The sequence below is a fragment of the Drosophila sechellia genome, chromosome 3L, assembly GCF_004382195.2.
Source record: "Drosophila sechellia strain sech25 chromosome 3L, ASM438219v1, whole genome shotgun sequence".
Classification (NCBI taxonomy): Eukaryota; Metazoa; Arthropoda; class Insecta; order Diptera; family Drosophilidae; genus Drosophila; species Drosophila sechellia.
Genome location: NC_045951.1, coordinates 16,527,755 through 16,549,719, shown reverse-complemented (window position 1 = coordinate 16,549,719; position 21,965 = coordinate 16,527,755). Strand labels below are relative to the sequence as shown.

The window sequence follows — 21,965 nt, the reverse complement described above, 5'->3', positions numbered from 1 at the left end:
GGGTCAGGCGCCCCGAAGGCCTCACATTCGTTGGTCCAAGAATCGGAGCGGGCACAGGGTGATCCGGGCCGAGCTTTCAGGCACTGACGCTCTTGGCCGTAAGCGACTGTCCCCATTTTCAAGATTTTATTTACTTTCTTGGCGTGATATTGTGGTTTCTGCTCTTTAGAAGAGTTCTTCGTTTATCACAGATAGCTTGCTGATTGCTGATTGATTGGTGCCAAAAAGAAGTTGTTTTGCCAGTATTTCATTTAAATTTCTCTAAGCTTGAAGTTTTAACTAAGTGAACAAAGTAGTTCAATAAGATCGCATCTACGAGTAGGCTTTTTTTCTTTGTTGATTGCTGATTGATTGGTGCCAAAATAAAGTAGTAATCTTTAATATCAAGCTTAGATACGATTTTTAGTAATCTAAATGTAATAATATAGCTTAAAAAATTATTAATTCAATGAATTTAAAAATGAATTAATTTATTTAATAATTAATTTATTATAGACAGAAAAAGGAGTAACAACTTTAAAGCAGCATTGATATTTGATTTCATAACAATTTCTCAGATAATTATGGTGTCTTGAAAAGGGTGTTTCAGCGTTCGTTATCCGTGGCATTATGCTTTCATTTTTTTAGTGCTTTTTTTTTGGCAAATCAGTTAAAAAAACGAAAAATACTTGAGTCAACAGATAGTAAGCAAATATTCCAGACACGTGGTGTTTGCCCCTGATAATTGCACCCAGTTACTCCCAAAAGAAAGACACTCTTCAATGCGGTCGCCGGAGGAGTTCCTCCGGGGAGACATGAAAATATACTGTCAACATTAAAAAGTAAGGCAAAAGTGAGGCAAAAACTCCGGCGAAGATGTTCGATTAAATTGCTTTTGCAGGGGAAAAGAAAGAAATTGACCAAAAGTGAGCACTTTACCTGCCCAATTGGCGATGTCGAAGTTGTCGGGACAGGAAGATCTTGGCTCAAAACTGCAGATAGCATGTGAAAGTACGCATAGAATGATGGAGCAGTGAAAATGGAAAATGCTCAACGGCCAGTCTTGCAACTTCCTGTAGAAAATCTAGTTACTGCAAGTCTTCAAAAAAGAGAAGAAAATTGAAAGCATGAAACTGGTTCTTGGGGCCTAGAAGCTGTAAAAGGTTTTCCTCTTTTTATTTTGAGTAAAACACGCATTGTACCATGCATTAAATAGTAAATTGTATATTTCCTTTTTAATCGTGTTATCCCCACATTTTACATTATTTGCCAAAATCTTTTCTTATCAGGGCTCTTGACAACTCACATTGCCTTGTGTAATATTTGATTTTAACATTCTACTTACTTACTTGGTGCAAATTTGTGATTTATATTTGGTTGTAGTAACACTAAAATTTAGAGATGAAGTTAAATTTTCGACCATGTCGCACACACATGCTCTCTCTTTAAGTTCTCTCTTTTTATAAAATAGTTTTCATATTGTTTTCCTTGGAAAAGTTTAGCTTTATCACTCTACAGTTCAATATCTTATATTGGTGCGAGACAAGTGCAATATTAGTTTTTAAGTATATATATATTTTGTTTTGTAAATATTTTTAAGAGGGTCCTGATTGGACTCCGTCCGTGGATCAAAAACAATTAAAGCATTTTGGCTGCATTTTGATGCGCTCCATAAAGGGTATCCAAAAAAATAAAACACGCTTTGCTTAGTTCCAAACACAAGTTGTTGTTGAGAATCGTAATCAAAGCTTCCAGTCCAAATTACTGGGTAGTATATAAAACGCGAACTATATCCCTGATAGTGCCTTCTCGATCGGTGATGAACTAAAGCACAGCTCTGTTGGTTTGTCATTGTTAAGTATTATACTTGTTCATTTATTTAAACAAAAATGTGTAACTTAGGCAAACAAAAACACTAATGATTTCTTGGCCTGCGATCGATAAAGGGTGTCAAAACTTCGAGTGGCTTGAGATAGTTTAGTTATATATAATACAATAAAATAAATATTAAACATAGGAATAAGAAATAAGATTATAAAGGGTTTTATTCATTCCGAAAGTATAGTGATATCCTCCTCCTATGCGAGTTCTCATCACTTCAAATGTATGCGCATAGGTTAGTTGGCTATTTACTAGATCTTGGCTCTTTAGTTTGCATTAAAGACTTGCTGTGAGTGGTTGTAGCTCTTTTTCGTTTTGTTTGATTCTTTACTAAACACTTAACATTTCGTGTTATTTGTTACTTGGTTGCCGTTTGCTCTTGTAATTTCACTAAACTAATATTTAACATTTCATTACTTTCACACAATGCTCTTAACAATTTTGTCATCAAAAAATCGTATCAAAGAGTCTGCATACGTTTCAATACAAAATATAATAGTAATTAATATTCATCGTCTCCATCTCCATCTTCATCCCAATCTCATCTCCATCCAAACCCATCTCCTTAGGTCGAAATCGCGTCGTTGAGCAGCGCGTTCAGCTCACGGATGTGCTGGGCCTTGGATCCGGTGGCGGTGGAAGCTCCGCAGGCGCGGCCGACGTAGCTGTGGATTAGGAAAATAGTTGGGATTAGTGGGGATACTTGAGGTATCGAGCGGTGAGTTGGCACAACATTCGGTATTCGATTTGCTGATTCGGTTAGACACGTGCACTAAACTTTAGTCCAGCTTCTCTGATTGGTTTTAGCACAGTTATGGCAAATGTTCAATGAAATGAGGTTTAGGCAAGCGCAGGGTGTTAAATATTAAGATTAAAATGTATAGAGATCTTAAGTCGAGAGTGATATTAAGGGCAACCACACCGAACCCAAACATTGAAATGGACCCCAATAAATTTTGCTATGCAGAATCATTTAGATTTTTATCATCAATTCTCAAGCTTCGTGGAACAGCAAATTGACTAGATTAGGATGGCATATTTATGAGATGTCTGCCTATAAGCGCTAAAAACTCTGTTTTCAAGGTAGTTGTGGTAGTTTTTAACTTGGTTGTGATCTATATAGACAGCACGTTGTACAAACAAATAAATTCAAGTACAGATTACAGCACAACTTTGGTTAGATTGGAGCAGTGCAGATGTCGGGGTTAACTGTGGTTTTTTTTACGATGGGGACTGGACTGGCAAACAGCAAAATAGGGCAAACTTATCAAAAACAAATGCAAAACTTTCGAAACGCACGAGGTGCAAACAAAAACTCAGAACTGAAAAGTAGAACAGTGCTTTAGGATTAGAGGATTAGATTGTTGAGCTGGAGGTTAAGAGTAGTAGGGTTTGGTGTGTTGATTTCTTTATAACCGGGGGTACCATGAGGCGCTGGATCATGGAACGAACAATCATCATGCCAAACAACAGAAATCAGAAACGGAATCGAGGAAACTGAAACTTTCCGTTTGGTAGGATAGTTAAGTTGCAGATAGTAGTTGGTAGTTGATAGTTGATTAGATTAATTGTAGATATACAGTTCATTGACCGCGCGCATCGTAGCGGAGCTGAGCTGAGCTTGCCCTCTCACCTAATTTTGCGTCCGGTTTTCGCTATGCGGGCGCCCGGAGCGGCCGCGATGCCCGCGGGCCTATTGAAATCGTGTCGTACATTCTTTAGGTCAAAGTGCTTGGCGGCATTGAAGTCGCCGCCAAGGTTTTGCGCCGGATCCTTAGGATCGCCGCCGGAGTTCGGGGCGGCGAACATGCGACTCAGCCACGGTTTAGATTTTGAATCGGAATCGGTGTCGGATTCATGATTAGTATGATCAGTAGTAGTGGTAGTATTGGTGGAGGATTGTTCATCGCTTTGGCTGTAACAATAACACATACACAGAGAGAGAGAAAGAGAGAAAGGATTTGTTTTTGGTTGCTTTTTTTCGTTTCTTGGGTAGTTTCGAATTTTTTTCAAATTTTTTTTTTCAGATTTTGCCAATTGCACGTACATATTTACACAACGAGTGGATTTTGGGGTGGGAATTTGGGAGATTCAAAATAACACACATCTGGTTTGCTTGTCTTTCACAAGTTTCGATAAGTAAATAAACGTAACTCAAGAGTTTAAACTAAATCATAAATAAAAAGCCATGCACAGTAAAAATGAATAGGATGAAATATCGTATGAGTGAAGCCAATTTGCTGATGGACTCGCTTGGAGAATTGCTGCGATAAATTTTCAGATATTGATTTTTAAACTTTGTGGTGAAAATGATTTTTGGTTTTCATTTGCGGTGCTGGACATGCTCATCCAAACGAAAATAGAAATCAGAAGCGGATATCCGTTCAATGAGTGTTTGAGTTTTGTGTGTGTGGTGTTTTATCACTTGTTGGGACTAAAACTAGCTAATAAGATAGGTAGAGAGATATAAAAAGTGGGAGCGTGATAAATACAGCAGCTAGGAGGCATGTGAGGGGTGAGAGGAAGGTCTAATACAAATTTTAAATTCGCCTTGGCCGTATGATACTTTCTTATCAATAAAGATAGTAAATGAAGGCACCACCTTTGGTTGTCGAAATTGACGTTAAACACATTTTGTAAGCTTTATGAACTATTATTTATATTAAAGTTAGCTTTATTATAAAGTAGATATTAAGTGAATATCATACGGCTGGAGCATTTAAAATGATAGCGACTGCGATGAAAAATGAAAACGTCAAATTAAAGCTTCATTTAATGCAAAAGTAGTGAAACAATAGCAAAAGAGATTAAAATGTTTAGAGAATCAAAGATAAAAAGTACAGTACACGATGAAAATAGTGCACTTCATGAAAGAGACAAAGATAAACTGAGACTAGAGAAGAATCTGAGCCTGAGAGAAAAATCAGGGTGTGAAGACGTGGTCGGAGTGCTGCTGCTCAGGTGGGTGGATAGTTGCTGACCGCTAAAATATAGCCCTGGCACCTACCTGACGTCGCGGCTGTGGTTCAAGGCGGTGAGGAAACGAGGTTGCACATAGGTCCAGCTGCCCTGGTTCTTGTGCTCCTCTTGGGCCCACACGAGTTCGGCATTCTTGTACAGGTTGGCCTGCTCCTTGACCAGATCGAAGGGGAAGGGAGAGATCTGAACATACAAAATACGTTAGCAGATGAATCAACATAAATATTTATATGGGGACTCACCTGCTCCACGCGCACAATGGCGATTTCGCCCTCCAGCTGCTTTTCCCTACGTGTCTTGGTCAAATCGTAGTAGACGCGGCCCGAGCAGAAGACGACCTTCTTCACATTGCTGGGATTCTGGCCGGCGGGGCCGTTGTCGGGGATGATGCGCTGGAACTCGCTGCCCTCGCTCATCTCGCTGAAAGGACTCTTAGCCTCGGGGTGACGCAGCAGCGATTTGGGCGTGCACAGGATCAGGGGCTTGCGGAAAGGCAATGCGATCTGTCGGCGCAGGATGTGGTAGTAGTTGGCGGGCGTCGAGCAGTTTGCCACGATCCAGTTAATGTCGTGCAGCTGTCGCACTCCGAACTCATCGGACTCTGGTGGGAAGTAGTCGGGATCGTCGCTGCTCATTTGCAGGAAGCGCTCCACGCGGCACGAGGAGTGCTCGGGGCCCATGCCTTCCATGCCGTGGGGCAGGAGCATCACCAGACCCGATTGGCGCACCCACTTTGACTGACCGCTGGAGATGAACTGATCGATGATCGACTGAGCAGTGTTGCTGAAGTCTCCGAACTGAGCCTCCCACAGCACCAGGGCATTGGGATTGGTCATCGAGTAACCGTGCTCGAAACCAAGCACTGCGTACTCCGACAGCGAGCTGTTGGAGACGGAGTAGGGCGCCTGATCTGGGTACATGTGCTGCAGCGAGTTGTAGGTGGCCTTGTCGACCAGCTGGTGGTGCAGCACATGGTGGCGATGCGAGAAGGTACCGCGCTCGACATCCTGTCCCGAAAGGCGCACATGGATTCCCTCCTTCAGCAGAGAGCCGAAGGCCATGGCCTCTCCCAAGGCCCAATCAGCGACCTTTTCGTCCACCATTGCCTTGCGAGCGGCCAACACTCGCAATAGACCCCTTGGGAAGAAATCAGTTAATTAGTATTTGCAGTTTAAGTAACTTTTCTTGACCATACTTGTGAATCACGAATTCAGCAGCGTTCGGTGGCGGCGACGAGAAGCGGTTGCCGATGTGGATGAGGGTCTCCTCCTTGACTCCAGTGGGCGCTACCTTCAAGGGGTCCTTGCCCTCGAAGAAGCCGGACCAGGGCGAGTCGAGCCAGTCCTTGTACTTGACGTGGGTCTCGGTCTTGGCCAGAGCGAATGCCTCCTCGCAAATGTTCTCGTACTTAGCAGCAACCGACTTGACCTCCTCGCCGGTGACAGTGCCCTCGGCGATCAGTTTGTCGGCATACAGGTCCAAACAGTTCTTGTGCTTGCGGATCTTCTGGTACATCAGGGGTTGCGTGAACATGGGCTCGTCGATCTCGTTGTGTCCATTGCGGCGGTATCCGACCAAATCAATAACACAATCCTTGTGGAAAGTGGCACGCCACTCAGCAGCCACCTTGCACACATGCATCACGGCCTCTGGATCGTCAGCGTTGACGTGGAAAATAGGAGCATTGACGACACGAGCCACATCCGTACAGTAGGGAGAGGACCTCGAGAAACGGGGATCGGTGGTGAAACCGATCTGGTTGTTGGCCACCACATGGATAGTTCCGTGTGTGGTGTAGTCGGGCAGATCCGAAAGATGCATAGTTTCGTAGACGACGCCCTGTCCGCAGAAGGCGGCATCACCGTGGATCAAAATGGACATAACCTTCTTGCCCTCCTGGTCGCCACGGTAGAACTGCTCGGCACGGGTCTTGCCCTGGACCACGGGATCCACAGCCTCCAGATGGGACGGGTTGGCCACGACAGCCAACCGGATGTTCTTGTTTGTAACGCGGTTCAATCGCTCGATGTATGTACCCAGATGGTACTTGACATCACCAGAGCCCTAGAAAAGAAGGTCATTAAATATCTATACCAAGGTGATTTTTATCTTTACTTACATCATCAGCAGCCTCCAGACCAGCGAACTGGGTGAAGATCTGGTTCAAGGGCTTGCGGCACACGTTGGCCAAGGTGTTAAGACGTCCACGATGGGGCATGCCCATGATGACCGACTCCACTCCCAACTCCGTTGACACGTCGATGATCTCCTTCAGGGCTGGGATCATGATCTCGCAACCCTCCAGACCGAAACGTTTCTCAGAAGAGTACTTCTTGGCCAGGAAAGCCTCGAAGCCGGTGGCACGGGTCAAACGGGCCAGGATCAGACGCTTCTCCTCGGGCGAGAAGTTGAGGACGCCGGGAGTCTCAAAACGCTTGCGGATCCAGTTGCATTGCTCCAGCGAGTTGATGAACATGAACTCCACGCCAATCTTGTTACAGTAGACGTTCTCCAGGCGGTTCAGGATTTCCCTAATAAAGGGAATGTCACATATTAGTTGGGTCATCCATTATCCTTTAGTGGGGTTACTTACTTTAGGGGCAACGAAGCCTCATCGCCTCCGATGAAGGTAGTGCTGGGCAGCTTGAACTGGCGATCCATGTCCTGCTCGCCTGTTTTTTTTTTTTGCGCAGTGGGTTGGAACAATGGGTTAAGACTTTAGTAAGGGGTTCTGAGTGATTGTGTCATGGTGTGGGATTAGTAAATTGTAGGCGGCAGATGTTGGTTTGAAATTCGGAGTGTAATGGTTTTTGTTGCTTCTATTCGGAGGTGTTTGTACGCAGTACGGAGTTTAAATTAGGATCGGATGCTCATGCTCAGCTGGTTTGTTCACGGGTTCCTCATTCGGACACTTTTTCGACATGCATTAGACACTATCGGTGATAACTTAAATTTGTTTTTGATGGGCTCATAATCTTTCACTTGCAATCAGACTAAGGGGCTTATCAATCGATTTCCCTTTATTTCGCTTGAGAAATGCAAAACAATCATGCAATCTATTTGTGACATAATCGAATCGGTGAGGTATACTTAAATATATTTATATATTTCGGCACGACATCCAAATTATAAGAATTAAAGGCGGAAATGGGCAAACAATGTAACACAAATTCACTGGCAATATATAGCGCATATTTACTTGGTTCTATATATCATTGGATACATTTGTGTGGTTGGTTGGGTTCGATAATCGAATTTTTGATGCCGGGGATCGTGTGTGCGGGTGAAAGACAGAAAACGTCACTAACACAATATTTGGTTTTTAAAGTATTTACAAATCAAGGGTTAAGAACTGAAACAGGTTATGTTTTGGGCTAATAGCCAGGTGTTACGACCAACGCCGGATTTACTTACCAAAACTGAAATTAGCGTAAATGGATTTCGTCGAGGAGTTGCCAGGCAATTCTGGTGTATTAATTTCGAGTGGGTCGAGGTGAGCAATATTATGTCCTCGAATCTAACGTGTCAGTATTGGGTGTTTGGTTGGTAGTTGTGGTGGTGGTGTTGGTGGTGGTAGTAGTAATAACAATGTTTTCGGATTGGATTTGGTTCGGTTTCGGTTTAGGTTTTCAAAACACACACATAATACGAAAAGAGAGAATTTTGAATTTTTTTTTAAACATTGTTCGAGACGATTGGCGGTTTTGGTTTTTGGTTTGAGTTTCGATTGCAGTTTGTGTTTTTCGATTTGTTTACATTTAGGTTAGGAAGCAGTTATATAAAAGTAAAGGAAAAGAAAATAATCAATTAAAATTATAGAATAGATATGGCTTTAAACAAAAACAGATACAAGTGCTCAACGCACAAACACAAATAAAGCGAACACTAAAAGCTTCGACAGGATCAGTAGACAATGATTGACAGATGGCAATGTGTTCGAATTTCGTGAGTTAATCGAAAATCGGTGATCACAGTGCAAGAACAGCGACATAATATGGAACTGGGGTGCTCAGAGATATAGAGTCGACAGGATGCTTAAGAATAAACCTTAACGGAAAGATACGAACTTCGAGAAAGCCAAACACCAAGGTTACTTACAGGAAATATTAAAAAACCTTCAACTGAACGGAACTCGCTAACTTAATCCTACAAAGGGGCATGTGTCCCTTCCTCATCAACTCCGAATTTCATTTAACCTTCTTCGGCTGTTAAATGGAAAGCTCGAGTTATTTTTAAAACCAATTGCGTAAGTTTGAGTGCTTAACTTAGTTACTAGGCGAGTGGGTAGTAGCAGGATGGTGCATCAGGTTTTGGATTGAGTGGTGCGACTGGGGATTAAATGAAACAGTTGTGTAAAAGAATTTACCAAACAAAAACCCAGAGTGCTGCCTGAGCACATCTTCGTTAGCACGACGTGCTAGCCCATCCTTGCAGACGGTTTTTTCGCGAGTCAAAATTCCAAGCGGATCCAGATCAGATGCCAAATGACCTCGTGACTATATGGTACATACATATCGTAGACAGATTGGTTGATTATATGTAAAGAGGTGTACAGGGTAGATCATAGGACTTAGGTATATTAAGTTAAATGCGTACGCCAGGAAGTTATCGTATGTCATAAGAAACTCAAACAAGCTACAAAACAACAGGCTTAACTTTACCAAAAATGTATATCAAGTGCAAATTAAAAGTAACTCCTTCTCTGACAATATAATGAGAATACCCTTGGATAATCGCAAATAATTTCGATATTTCTTTATCTTATTAGCTAATGAGGAATGGTGCAATTAAGTGAAAAATCCCCTTAATATATAACAATTTGGTGAACCGAAATGGAAGTGATCGAACAGAAAACCAAACTACTCATGAAGGAGTGAATGTCTAACTCTATTGATACTGTGGATGGCGTGGGTAAGTCAACGAAGTATTTTCTAATCTACCATGAATACTGGATTCGAAATGATTTGGTCTGGGTAAATGGACAATTGTGAACACACATAAGGGTGGGGCAAAGGCAACTCTACTAATCATAATCTAAACATAAACATTAACTGAACCTAGGAGAACGAAACAAAAAGCGCCAACTGTGGCTGCAATCTCCACCGTTCGGCTGGAAACCAAGTAATTGAGCCAGCACGAGCCGACATACCTGGTAGCTCCTGATGATGGCCTGGACAGCCAGATGGTCGTCAATGGTCTTGGAGTCGGGCGCAGCGCCGCCGACGGCTCCTCCAAAGTTAAAGGAGGTCAGCGGCAGAGTGTTGGCCTGCACGGGCGCCAAGTTGGGCGGGCTAACGTAGCTGTTGCTGCGGAAGTACGCGTCCCAGGACTAAAAGAAGAATGAATCAATGAGGATTTATTGTGTATTAAAAAGTATTGCAAGTCAATGCATTATTCCACCGTTTTATTGGACTTTTATTCAATTTTTTATTACAGAGAAGTTTGGTTCCCTTTAGTATTAGCGTTAACATTTTTAAATGGTTTTTATGAGGATAATTAAACACTTCCGCTTCAGAAATAAGCACTACGAACTGGTTTCACGATGACTCAGAATCAAGAGTCGAATTTAAAAAGTGGCAGGAATAAAACCCTGTTTAATAGGGATACTTACGGTGTGCACGGAAGTGGGATCCCGAAGCCAGGCGTTGTACATCTCCTCCACGTAGGAGGCGGTGCTGCCGTTGGCAAAAGGTTCGGCAGCCGCGGAGTTGTAGGTGCGCACAGCGGCCGCTGCAGTTACCTTGGCCATCTGCCAAAGATTGGGGTTTCATTAGTGGGGGTTTCCTCAAGAGTTGTCCATATCGGCCAAACTCACCTGCTGACTGCTGCTGCTCTTGAGCAGCCATGTGGCGAAGTTCTTGTGCGCCATCGGCGACAAGGCCAGGCTGAAGGCTGTGTGGGCTCTATGCATTTTGTAGCTTTACAAAATAGAACTGAAAGAAAGAGGCAATAGACAATCTTAGTGGAGACCTTATCAGCCAACTATTATATCACTTCCAACTGATTAATCGATGGCGGCTTTGTTGACAAACAAGCCACGTAAAAGATAGTGCCAGTGCCACCCCCTAAACACCGAACTCCTGACCCTCGGCTGCTGTAAACGAGATAAGATAGCTTAGAAGTTTTTACGTCATGGTCATGTTCTGGGTTTTAACTGTGTCACCGATCAACCGAATGTTCCGAACTTGTTGCCAGGCCAGTGGGCCAGTTATGAAATTCCCTCACGCTCACGAAACAAGTTCACAATTGAGTGGATGCGGGGGAATTTACATACGTCTAAAGCCAGACTAGACCGTTGAGATCGGGGGATCGCTTGGTGGGAAAAAGCACACGTGATGCCGTACGCCTGCTGATTCCGCCGATGACGTCAAACTAACGTGGGCTGGTTTCGCCAGTCTGTCGCTCGTTTTTTTGATAATCAGCCAAGAAATGGCGGAGATACTTTGGCCCCCCAAATACAATGGTGAAATGGGGGGTTTTATATGGGGAGAGCCAGCTGCTTTTTGCGCAGTTTGTTCGTTTCCCAACTTTTAATCAGTTGTGAATATTTGCCCTCACTTTTTGTTTGCCATCTCCGAATCACAGTGAGCATTCACCTGGGTATTTGTCCCAAAACGAGTTTGCCCAGACAACGCAAAGGCGTCAAGAGTGAATGTCCCTGGGTCGGAGTAATAAATTCCTGCGGTCCATGACTAAACCAAGAACGCTCTAGACGCAATTCAGTGATAAGAGGAGGCCGCTTAACCGGCCTCCAGTCCCGATCATGCCACGACGGCACTTCCAGAATTTGTCAAGTTATTAATCAAATTATAGGCGATAGGCCAGCGCGTGCGGATGTCGTAATTGAATCCCTATCTAAAGCCAGTCGTGCAAAAAATACGTACAAATTGAATGAAATTCGGAATGGAAACTTATGGGGCAAGGAAGGCGTGGCCAGGTCACATGTCTTATCGACGAACGCTCGCTGGCCAGACGATCCAAATGAAATGATTACAAAATACTGGCCCCCAGACTTGGGAGCACAAAAAATGAAAGAAAACAATTGGAACGGCTAACCGGTTTGAAGTGGTCAAAGCTAAGTATTTAAAAGTGCATCACTCGGGTTATTTGATTCGGTCATAGCTACAATTACACACAATAGATAATTCAATTTAGCAGACCGACATTTTCTTTCAGTGTCATTTATCTGTTTGCTTGTTTTGTGCTGGCGCTTTTCACATACTGCTTTCCCTGCAATTATATTCTGCTCGACGTCGCCGCAGATGTTACGAAAACACATTACATAAGTGCAAAAAATAAAAAACGAAGACTCGCGTGAGAGCAGCTGAATTATAAGAATGCCCAGATGATGGAGCTAATTAGTGTGAAATAGTCCGCCTGATGAGCCTGCAGTTCCACAATTCGAAGCATGACTGGAAAAATCCATTAGGCTTTCGGTCGGTGGAAGGTCTAGTTCCGACTGTATATACACTGCACCGCGGTGGAATCAAGACACCGTATAATATATACGCATATACTGTGTGCGATTGCTCCAAAAACCAACCGAATATATGTACTCGTCGTACTCGTATCCGTATCTCGCAGATACGCGTCAAACGTTTGTTCGTGCTGAGTGCTGCGCGTCGACTGAAGCGAAAATACAAACGCAGCCGCCTTCGAGAGTGAAATATAAAATTTAGAAATCGAATTTGCTCTTCACGAACCGCCGAGCGGGCTGAAAACTTGGAAGGAAAACACAGAGTGAGTGTGTGATAAAAACACACAAAGCGGCCACATGACAACTCGGCGTTGTATCTTTATCTTCTGGCAAAAGGGGGTTTGGTCGGTCGCCGATCGGTGGACCTGATAACAGTCAGGTACATACTCATGTATCTACATATTGACCGCACTTCCTCCGCTTATCTAACCGCCTCGCCTCCTGGCTCTTGCCCATGTCTTGCGTATTTATAGCCCGAATTTGTTTACAACAATCCCAAAGTCCGATCGTCAGCCGGCTGATGGTTTGAAAGAATGCCGCCCACACAGCCCAAAACGAGAAGAGTATATGAATCGGAGAGAAAAGGCGGTTGGTATGCGTAGGAAAATAATATTCAAAATACATTCATAGAGCTTGTTTATCACATAACACCAAAGACAACAAAAATTAATATACAAAATGCTTTTTAAAGATTTGGTATACAATTGAGCAAACAGAATAACTTGATAAAAATATTTTTTTAATTTTTATCACAGTGCATTTAATAGGTCAAGCGCAAGTGAATATGTGCGTGTATCGATTACCTTTCCGCTAATCAATAAAGTTTCAAGTTCACAAACCAGACACATTAAGTTAACCATTTACCTCGATGCGAGTGCGAAATTAATGAACAATCGAGGAGCACCGATCATTAGATACACTTTGTTATTTTGGAATTGTTTTATTAATAAGGTTTAATAACTTTCTTTGAAAGCTATCGGAAAAAATTTATAAGAAATGCGCTTTAAATGAGCTAGAAAAGTATGAAAAACAAAAAATATGTGGTAAACTGTAAATCCTAATTTTGATCTTATTCTAAACAATAACGGAAATGGCAATTTGAATATCGAATGGTAACTATGTAGATACCAGTGTATGTACTACTTTAATTATCCTGCATATTCCTCTCCCACCAACTAGTCTTAGACTGAATAAAAGCTATTATCAAAGTTGGCGTAAAAATTCAACTGTCATGATACCCTTTAAAAGAGTATAAAACGACAAGAGAGACGCACTCAGTAGGGTTTTGCACCTTGCTAAGCCGTTCCAGAAACCAGCTTGCAACTGCATTCCATTGAAAAAAAAAACCTGGACGAGCCCCCCTTATGACGAAGAAGAAGAAGAGTGGTCCAAGGGCATGAGGTAATTGCGGAGCATGGTGCGAGGGGGAGGGAGAGTTTCCGTATTACTATAATACTTTTGTGGTTACTATTCCCGATCTGGGGCCTTTGCAGCCGACTTATGATAGGTTGTGGCAGATGATCCACATCCGTCTGCAGAAAAAAAAAACAAGTTGTGCTGCCCCAGACAATGCGGCCGCGCGCTTTCTTTGCGGTTTGCTGTTGCTATTGCCATTGCTTTTGATTGATGATTCATTGGGCGGCGGGGAGAAAAGCACACGCGGCACTCGGTCAATTGCGTCATCAATGCGGCAAGTTAATTTTACAAAAACACATGTGACGTCGCCGACGTCGCTTGTTTTGCATTGCGAAATTTCACTTTTCATTTGGGGCAGCCGGCGCAAGCGCTTTTCCGCCGACGAGCCGCCCACCTGCACTTTTCCAATTATATAAGAACAGTCCTTGAATTTAAATGGGGAAAAACGTTGGAAAACACCAATCAAATGCCTGCTTAATGCACTTTTTAGAAAGGGGAACACGCGGCAGTGGCTTATTGATCGCTGAAACGATGATGGTAATTCCTGGAATTCCACATGGTGCAAAAGCGGACCACGAATGTGGGACAAGAGAAAAGCACACGAAATGCGGGTTTACCGCGGACGCCAGTACTAGCTCTAAGTTGACCATAGCCCCACACATTTTTTGCAATTAACGCACTTGATTTTATTATTTTTACACTAAAGTTGCTTAATGTTGAAATATTTACGTTTTTACAGCCGAAAACTTTGCGTTAGTGGTGGGACTGTTAATGCTAGCGAACGGCCTGGACTATCAAACATATCGAAACGCAATCGTTTTGTGCCAGATACCGATTATTTTCACTGTTTTGGCGAGCGGTAACATTAGCATACAGAGCTTATTCCTATGCGACTGCAGATGGCGCCACTGTAGCTGATATTAAAACACGTGATGTATAAAGTCTGTAAATAATATGTCAAGAATTCAAAATATTTCCGTTATCTCTTTAAGTCGATTTTGATATGTGCAATAATATAAATAATGGAATAATATAGGATCCAGAAATTTGTTGCTAAGCGTGTAATCAAGGATGGATTGGCTCTTATGCTTGACAATTTTCAATTTTCAATATCAGTGAAATCATGTGAAGTTTTGTAAGAAAAATTGAAACGAAATTGGCAAAAGAAAAGCGAGTAATAAAGATGTAATATGTTTAGTAATTGCCAACAATGTTTGAAGCCACCTACATTGTTTTCCACAGCATAGTAGCAATAGTCGCCGCCTGACACAAAAACTGGAATTCAACTTGCACTAAACATTTAATTGCTACGCACACTAGACAGAGTGACTAACTAATATCTGCTGTATTGATCCAGACAGTAGCCGGTAATTTGGTCCGATATACAGTCGAAGACATCGAACGCCAGATCGCAGCTTTCTCCTTTCTTGGGCAGCTCCTTGCGATTAACGCCGTACCGGGCGGTCATTGTCCGGAGGCAGAGGTTCACGGACCGCAAGGTGGCCATGAAGAATCCGTGCTCGTGCACTCCTTCGGAGTAGAAGTGGACCAGTCCGTCCAAGGTGGGCCAGCCCCTCTGATCGATGGCGTTGTTTTTGGCATAGACGCAGTGCAGCAGGCACTAGAAATACATAGATGTCGTAGGGAAAAATGTATACTCAACGAGGGTCTTTTAGTAAATAAACTTAATTTAAAGCTGTTTAAATTATACAATGGAATACACAGGGAAAATTGTTTAAAGACTTAAAACTAACTAAAGGCTAGCCAAAAGCAACAGTTTGTTTCTTTATATTAACATTTGTAATATTTGTACTCAATAATTTTTAATTTTGATCAAAACTAAGAAGCAGTGTATCCCCTAACACATAGTCAAATCTGACACATTTGTCCACTAATATTTTTCTCACTGCATAGGTACTTCTGTCTGTACATTCAATTTGCTGATGCATAAAGCCAGCTAATGTGTATTAAGTGCCGCCATAAAGTGCGCTTTTCAGCCATCAAATTCAGCATTGCGCTGTGAGGTGTGCGAAAAATCTCCGCCGGAGGCGTGTGATTTTGAATGCAACTGAAAATGCATTTGCTTTTCTTTCGATTGTCTAAAAACCCTGACTTTAGGTTTTGCTGGGTGAGCTTAAGTGGGGGTTTAGCCAATTGTTTCTTGGGCTGCCATTGAACTTAATTGAGCTTGGCTTATGCATTTCATTAACACGAGAAGAAAAGCGATCTACAAGTCTCGCAGAAGATTCTCCTGCTTGACTTTACTTACCCCCGCAATGCGTTTGTCTTCCAGAGGCACCAGCGTGGGATGATATATGCCCGAACTGGCCACATCCAGACGTCGGATATTCCTCATCAATCTGGCCACATGGCGTTGTGGTTCGGGTTCATCGTAGACTATGTACTCGTACTGGCTGATGTTGGGGGAATGATCCAGGGAAGGTGCCTCGGGCACAGAAGGCCAAATGAAGTCGATGGAGTCATCGTTCGGATCGATGGGCGGCTGATTGTGTGACACCTGCTCCTTGAGTATCTCATAGGCCTCTAAATGGGGACCAAAACCGTATAGTACTTAATATGGCTTAACTAATTTGAAGGCCCACCATTAACCAACTTGTTGCGGACCTCATCCTGGCACTCCCTTATGACCGACTCCACTTTCCTGGCCGTTCTGGGTGGATTCAAGCACTTGGCCTTTTTCGTCTCGAAGCGAATTAGATATTCCACAGCGTCGATCGATGTGATAACCATGCACGAGATGCATATAAGTTGTGTAATGCTCATGTTTGCGATTAATTGGAGTCTCCACGCCGATCCGATCGCCTGGGCCGCTGTCAAATGAATGTCCCCCGAAGAAATGGACGCGATGAAATCGAAAGCATTTTCACTTTTCCAAGCCAACCTGGCAGGATGGCCCACACAGGCCACTTATGAATTTCCAGTTTAGCTGTATTTTTTTCTTCTCATTTTAGTTTTGCTCTTTGGGTATGTGGTTCAATGGCAAACGGCAACACTCCAAGTGCAACTGCAACTGCCACAACTGGTTGCACATTTCCCATGCGTGCAGTCCGTTAGAAACTTGTCCTTAAAGCTCGACCACATGCCTATGAACATGGTCATTGGCAGCGGCCATATATCATGGCTATACATATCTCCATAGCTCTCCGATCGCGATCGCATTGGGTTTCGTTCCATTGTCTCTGCGGTTGTGCGATTACACAGCGCTTATGCTCGGAACGCACTCGCTCCGATTGAGCGCACAATTAACCAATTGGTGAACTCTTCCGCCTTCTGACCAATTTGCATGTGGCCAAAAAACAACGGCTATAAAGATTATCAAAGGCGGTAGTCTATGTGGATGTGGATATGGGCTAGCCAGAACTATAAACTATAACCGGAATCAAAGGCAACCAAGCGGGGCGGTCTAATCAGAGGACCTGACATATCCCCAGTACATCCCCTTCTAGAACCCAGAACAATGGCCAATAACTGTACTTGGAAGTGGCCAGTAGAGTCGCCACGCTAATTATGGCTCATTAAAATGGCCAAGATTCAAGAGCCAAGATCCTAGGCGGAAATTGTCATAAAGTTCTGTGGTCTCCTCCAGCCGACGGGTAATTGCCTTTAATTGCATACCTGGCCAAAAATTGCAGCTAAGACACTGACCTAGACTCGCTCTGGATCGAATTTGTAATAAGCTCCGGCTAACGGAAAACTCAAAATGGAAAATTGATTCCCCAGCGATGAAGTTCAATGTTCAGCGTTTCGCGATTTGTAAGCTGCAGAGAGAACGGGGCGGGGATTGTGGATTGTCAACAGGAAGCTCTCCAGGTTGCAACTTCGGGGAACAAGAACAACGTGAGCTAATTGACAGACAGCTACACAGGCACGATTTTCCATTTTCCGCTGGCCATTTCCCGCGGGGCCTAAACCCCTTTCCACGAACCCCGCCCCCCCCCCAAAAGTGGCGAACAAGGAGCTATAAAATAGGAGAAACACAGCAGCAGCTGCAACAACACTTGCGTGTCCATCATTAGAACGAATTCTCTCACCTGAGCCCCGCGCCCACTTTCCGCCTTTTCTTGTAACGCAATTTGCACACAAATGCTGCTGTTTCATCTTCGTGGCTTTGGCTCTTTTTGGTGGGTGGTCAGGTGAGACAAGCAGCACCACTAGCTCCACTAGCACCACCATATGACGCCGCACGAACCGCTCGCTGAGCCGCCTGAGAATCGTATTTAAATACGAAGGTCTAACGCTGGATCGAATCAGTCGTCGCCGTCGCGTTGTTCTAGCCGCTAGCTCCTCTCGAAGATCGCAAACCAAGTCGGAGTTTAAGTCGGGATCCAAACTCGGATTGGGAGACGTTTGAATCGAATCGAATTGAATCGAATCTGTTGGGGGAATAGAAGTTTATGTGGTGACTGTGCACCTGGAACAGGATGCCCGTTTGATACTTGTTTCATCTCTCGATTGGATTAAAACGAGTGCGATTTGAATGATGTCGCATCTGCATCGGCACGCGAATTTCCTCTTGTTTCTCTGCGCAGTTTTGGGATACTTTGCGGATCCTGCGAGAGCCGAAATCGAGTACAATACCATTAACGAGGATGGATCTTTTCAGTTTCGGTACAGAGATGTGTGACAAACTATAGTGAACATTTTAAAAGGATATTAAGCACTAAAGAAAAAAAGTGCATACATTAAGAGTTACATGTATATGCAAATAATTGCAAATACAACACCCAGTGACTGAAGCCATTTTCGTTACGATTAAAAAATTTTGAATTTAGTAAAATTTTCAATATTACCTAAAAATGCTTTAAAAACCAGAAGGATATTTTGACAGAAATTAGTGATTTCTTTTGTAATAGCTTTTTGATAATAGCTAATTTAACAAAAATACTTAAATCTAAAATGGACTTAATTAGTAATACGATTTTCAGATATAAATGAAATTAAATTTTATATATGAATTGAAACTTTCCATTTCATCACAATCATCAGCTCAATAACAAGACTTAACCCACAACCATAAAATTCATTAAATAGAATAACTAATTGATATATTAAATCGTTAATTGTCGTTCATTAGCCTTTGAAAGAAGTAATAGTAAATAGTCGCTGAAAATGAGTCAATTGCCTACAACCTTCGCTGTTTGGTGGAATAGTAAACCTTTTGAAAAGAGAACAACTCAATTACGGTTTTTTAGCACCCATGGGTCATAAATCTAACAAATCATCTAATCGGTCAATGATGTCTACTACCTTACCATCACCATCACACCCGAGCAAATTTGAGATTTTTAGCACCTCTTTAACGCCTCAACGTTTTGCAACCACAACAATAACACGCTTCCGACCATCTTTCCCTCTCCATTTCGCACGCATGGGGCAACGCAATTGCTTCTGTTTCGATGGCTCCCACCTGGCATGGATAATGGATATGCTGCTGCTGCTGCTTCCAATCGGCCAAAAGACATGCAAATGATGACATTGGCGGCTACTATCACAGCGCCTCGGGCACTCCGGACAACACGGTGCGAGGTCGCTACGGTTCGCGGAGTCCGGCGAGCGGGCAGATCGAGGAGACGGTCTACACGGCCGGACCACGTGGGTGAGTAATCGAAGACGGTAGCGAAGACGGTAGCGAAGACGAGTGGGTAAAGTGCGCTGGTGCACTGCAAGAAAATAGCATAACTTTAAAGTGCATATGAGCGGAGCAAATTGCATTAGAAACTGATGGTGTTAAATATTCGAAATATATATAAGAAAAAAAGAACATACTTTTAAAAGTATCTAAATTTTAAATACTTTTAAATATAATTAACGATCTTCGATCATCATTACTTGAAAATAACTTCCTTAAGGAAGGTCGGCAGATTTTTCCTGAGTGTATTGGCGGCGGAGGAAGTGGCAGCACAAAGTGAGTTATCTCCCCTCGATGTCAGAGTTGAGCTCATATATCAGCGGTTGGCGGCAAGCGGCGGCCACTGAAGCGAAACCCAAACGAACGGAGGGGGATCCGTGGAGTTGGAGCCGTTCTAACACATTGGACTGCTTTTTCTGGCGTTGCCTAAACGTTTTTCCATTACCGCTTCGGCGCTACTGTTGTTTTTTGCAATCTCCGGTAAATCGGGGGAAACAAAAAGCTGTTAACAAATTGACTGGCCTGAGAGTTTCGAGCCAAAAAACGGAATGGATTGTAGATGGCAGATGCTCAACGATAGCGATGATTCTGAATGGGATCGTTCCCCGAGATGTGTAGTAATCGAAGTAATGGCGTGCCGGGCTGAGATCGAATCTATATTCAAAATTGCAGTGCAAGTCCGCTTCCGCTGGAAGGGTTTACCCAATCCCCACTCATTGTGTCGGTAGCTAATTAATCTCCCTCCATTTCCCACATAGATTTCGCGTGAACGGACCGAAAATCCATCGGAAAATGGACCTGGCCCAGTATCCGGTACTGCCGCGGGGAAGTCCGGACGATCCGCTGGCCGATCCCTTCGACGATCCATCCTACAGCTTTAGTTTTCGCACTCCGGATCAGTCGCGCAGCGAGGAGAATGATTCGGGAAATAGGATAAGGGGTGAGTTTAGAGAGAATGGTACTTTGCAGTATATTAACTGATTCTATCCCAGGTCTGTACTCCTATTTGGACGACGTGGGCGAGCGGCACAGTGTTCGCTATGCAGCTGGAGCCGGAACCGGATTCGAGATCTCCAACGCTGTGCCGGACAGCCCATCCGTTGTGGCGTACTCCAGTCCTCTGTACAAGTCCCACCCCAAAGCGCGCGGCAAGATGTCTGTGCAAAGGGGGCCGGCTGGAAGCTATAAGCTGATCGCCTCCGGTTCGGATCACCGACGGGCAGAAAGTCGAGCACCCGATGGCCTGGTGCGGGGTACTTACTCCTTCCTGGACGACAAGGGCGTGCAGCGCACTGTGGAGTATATAGCTGGAGCAGGAATTGGCTACCGGGTGGTGCAAAATCGGATTGGTCCTGGAACCCATAACAATCCCTCTGTGGCTGATTTTCGTTTGACAGATCCAGATTTCCGACTGGCTAATGATTTTGGCAGGGGTGCAGGTGGTGGCTTAGGTCCAAAAGGAGGTAGTGGTGGATCGGGTGGGGGAAGTGGTTCGGTAGGAGCTTCGGGTCCAAGTGGAGGTGCAGGTGGAGCGGGGAGGGGCCGTACTCCAAGCAGACCAGGAGGCAAAGATTATCTAAAGCCGGCTGATGGAGCAAGAGATAGGAATCGTGGAGATGGTGATGCTGGGGCAGCTGATGAAAATCTGGGAGCCCATGCTGATGACCATGGGGATGACACTGGGCTTGGCAGCAGCTCCTCTGGTTCCACCAACTTCAATGGCAAAGAAGACCGAAGAGGGTTTCCCGCTGGGAGTCCACAACGGGGCACTACCAGATACGATGCCGGAGGCGATAGCTCTCAGAGAGGTGGTTCAGGTAGCTCCACGAGGAACAATGCTAGTGGGTCCCGAAACAGAAACCGATTCGGCGGCGGTGGTGGAGGTAGTGCCTCCTCTGAGCGGGGAGCAGGAAGGGGAGGTGCCGCCGGTGGTGGAAGCAGTCGTCGAGGAGGTGGAGCTGGAACCTCCAGCGAAGGCGACTCCGGCCTGGGCTACCTGCCGCCCACAGGTGGATCGGGCACCAGTGCCATGAGCGGACCCGGGGACAATTACCACCTCAACGACGACGATGTGGGCAGTTCACTTCCTCCTCTGGTGACCGCCAACCACCGAATTCTAGAGATCGACAGGGATCGGGAGTGGGTGCAGCGACACCGCGACTCCACCGTCATCAAGAACGTGGGTAAATGGTATGTGGGCCTGCCACCTGGTCAAAGTGTGCGTGCCCATGTCCAGAACATCGACATAATACCTTTGGGCGGAAGGATCGGTCTCTCGCCGTCGGAGGCACTGCGTCAGGATGAGATCGCCGAGCTGAATGCCTCAAGGGAGCACTAAGCACCCATTTGATCTGTAGTTTGTAGTGCGTAGCTCTAAGTGATCAGTGTTGAGTAACCGAAACTGGGTTGACTCAGCATGGAAACTAAAACAGTATTTAAAGCGGAATACATTTTTTGCCTGTATCTGTATCTCAAACTGTATCTGTATCTCTAGCGAATAGTTATATGATATCCGTGGATGCGGGTAGAAGCAGGTTAATCTGCACGTTGCGGTTTCCTTGAATCCACATATAACCCCATGAC

General features: G+C 44.2%; 3 protein-coding genes across 7 annotated transcripts; 1 reads left to right on the top strand and 2 right to left on the bottom strand.

Annotated features, from left to right (window-relative positions):
- Positions 1-1,187: 1,187 nt before the first annotated feature.
- LOC6606038 (2-oxoglutarate dehydrogenase, mitochondrial) lies at positions 1,188-14,482 on the bottom strand. 5 transcript variants are annotated; one of them, XM_032719793.1, is made up of 12 exons: positions 14,462-14,482; positions 10,655-10,772; positions 10,451-10,588; positions 9,989-10,168; positions 8,254-8,356; positions 7,433-7,511; positions 6,959-7,370; positions 6,035-6,903; positions 5,082-5,976; positions 4,868-5,022; positions 3,494-3,775; positions 1,188-2,525 (listed from the first exon to the last, which is right to left on the bottom strand). In XM_032719793.1, the coding sequence occupies exons 2-12, from the start codon at positions 10,748-10,750 to the stop codon at positions 2,426-2,428; spliced, it is 3,309 nt and encodes a 1,102-aa protein (XP_032575684.1). In that variant the 5' UTR covers positions 10,751-10,772; positions 14,462-14,482; the 3' UTR covers positions 1,188-2,425. The 5 variants fall into 5 exon arrangements, with proteins under 5 accessions (XP_032575684.1, XP_002030849.2, XP_032575683.1 ...); XM_002030813.2 differs by lacking the exons at positions 8,254-8,356; positions 14,462-14,482 and adding exons at positions 9,206-9,335; positions 12,383-12,553; XM_032719792.1 differs by lacking the exon at positions 14,462-14,482 and adding an exon at positions 12,383-12,552.
- Positions 14,483-15,013: 531 nt separating this feature from the next.
- On the bottom strand, positions 15,014-16,516 carry LOC6606037 (general odorant-binding protein 70). The gene is made up of 3 exons (XM_002030812.2): positions 16,336-16,516; positions 16,002-16,276; positions 15,014-15,353 (listed from the first exon to the last, which is right to left on the bottom strand). The coding sequence occupies exons 1-3, from the start codon at positions 16,514-16,516 to the stop codon at positions 15,066-15,068; spliced, it is 744 nt and encodes a 247-aa protein (XP_002030848.1). The 3' UTR covers positions 15,014-15,065.
- Positions 16,517-17,255: 739 nt separating this feature from the next.
- LOC6606036 (fibroin heavy chain) lies at positions 17,256-21,851 on the top strand. Its single transcript, XM_002030811.2, has 4 exons — positions 17,256-18,361; positions 19,212-19,349; positions 20,141-20,322; positions 20,375-21,851. Exons 1-4 carry the CDS (start codon positions 18,231-18,233, stop codon positions 21,718-21,720), a joined length of 1,797 nt encoding a protein of 598 aa, XP_002030847.2. The 5' UTR covers positions 17,256-18,230; the 3' UTR covers positions 21,721-21,851.
- The last annotated feature ends 114 nt before the right edge of the window (positions 21,852-21,965 follow it).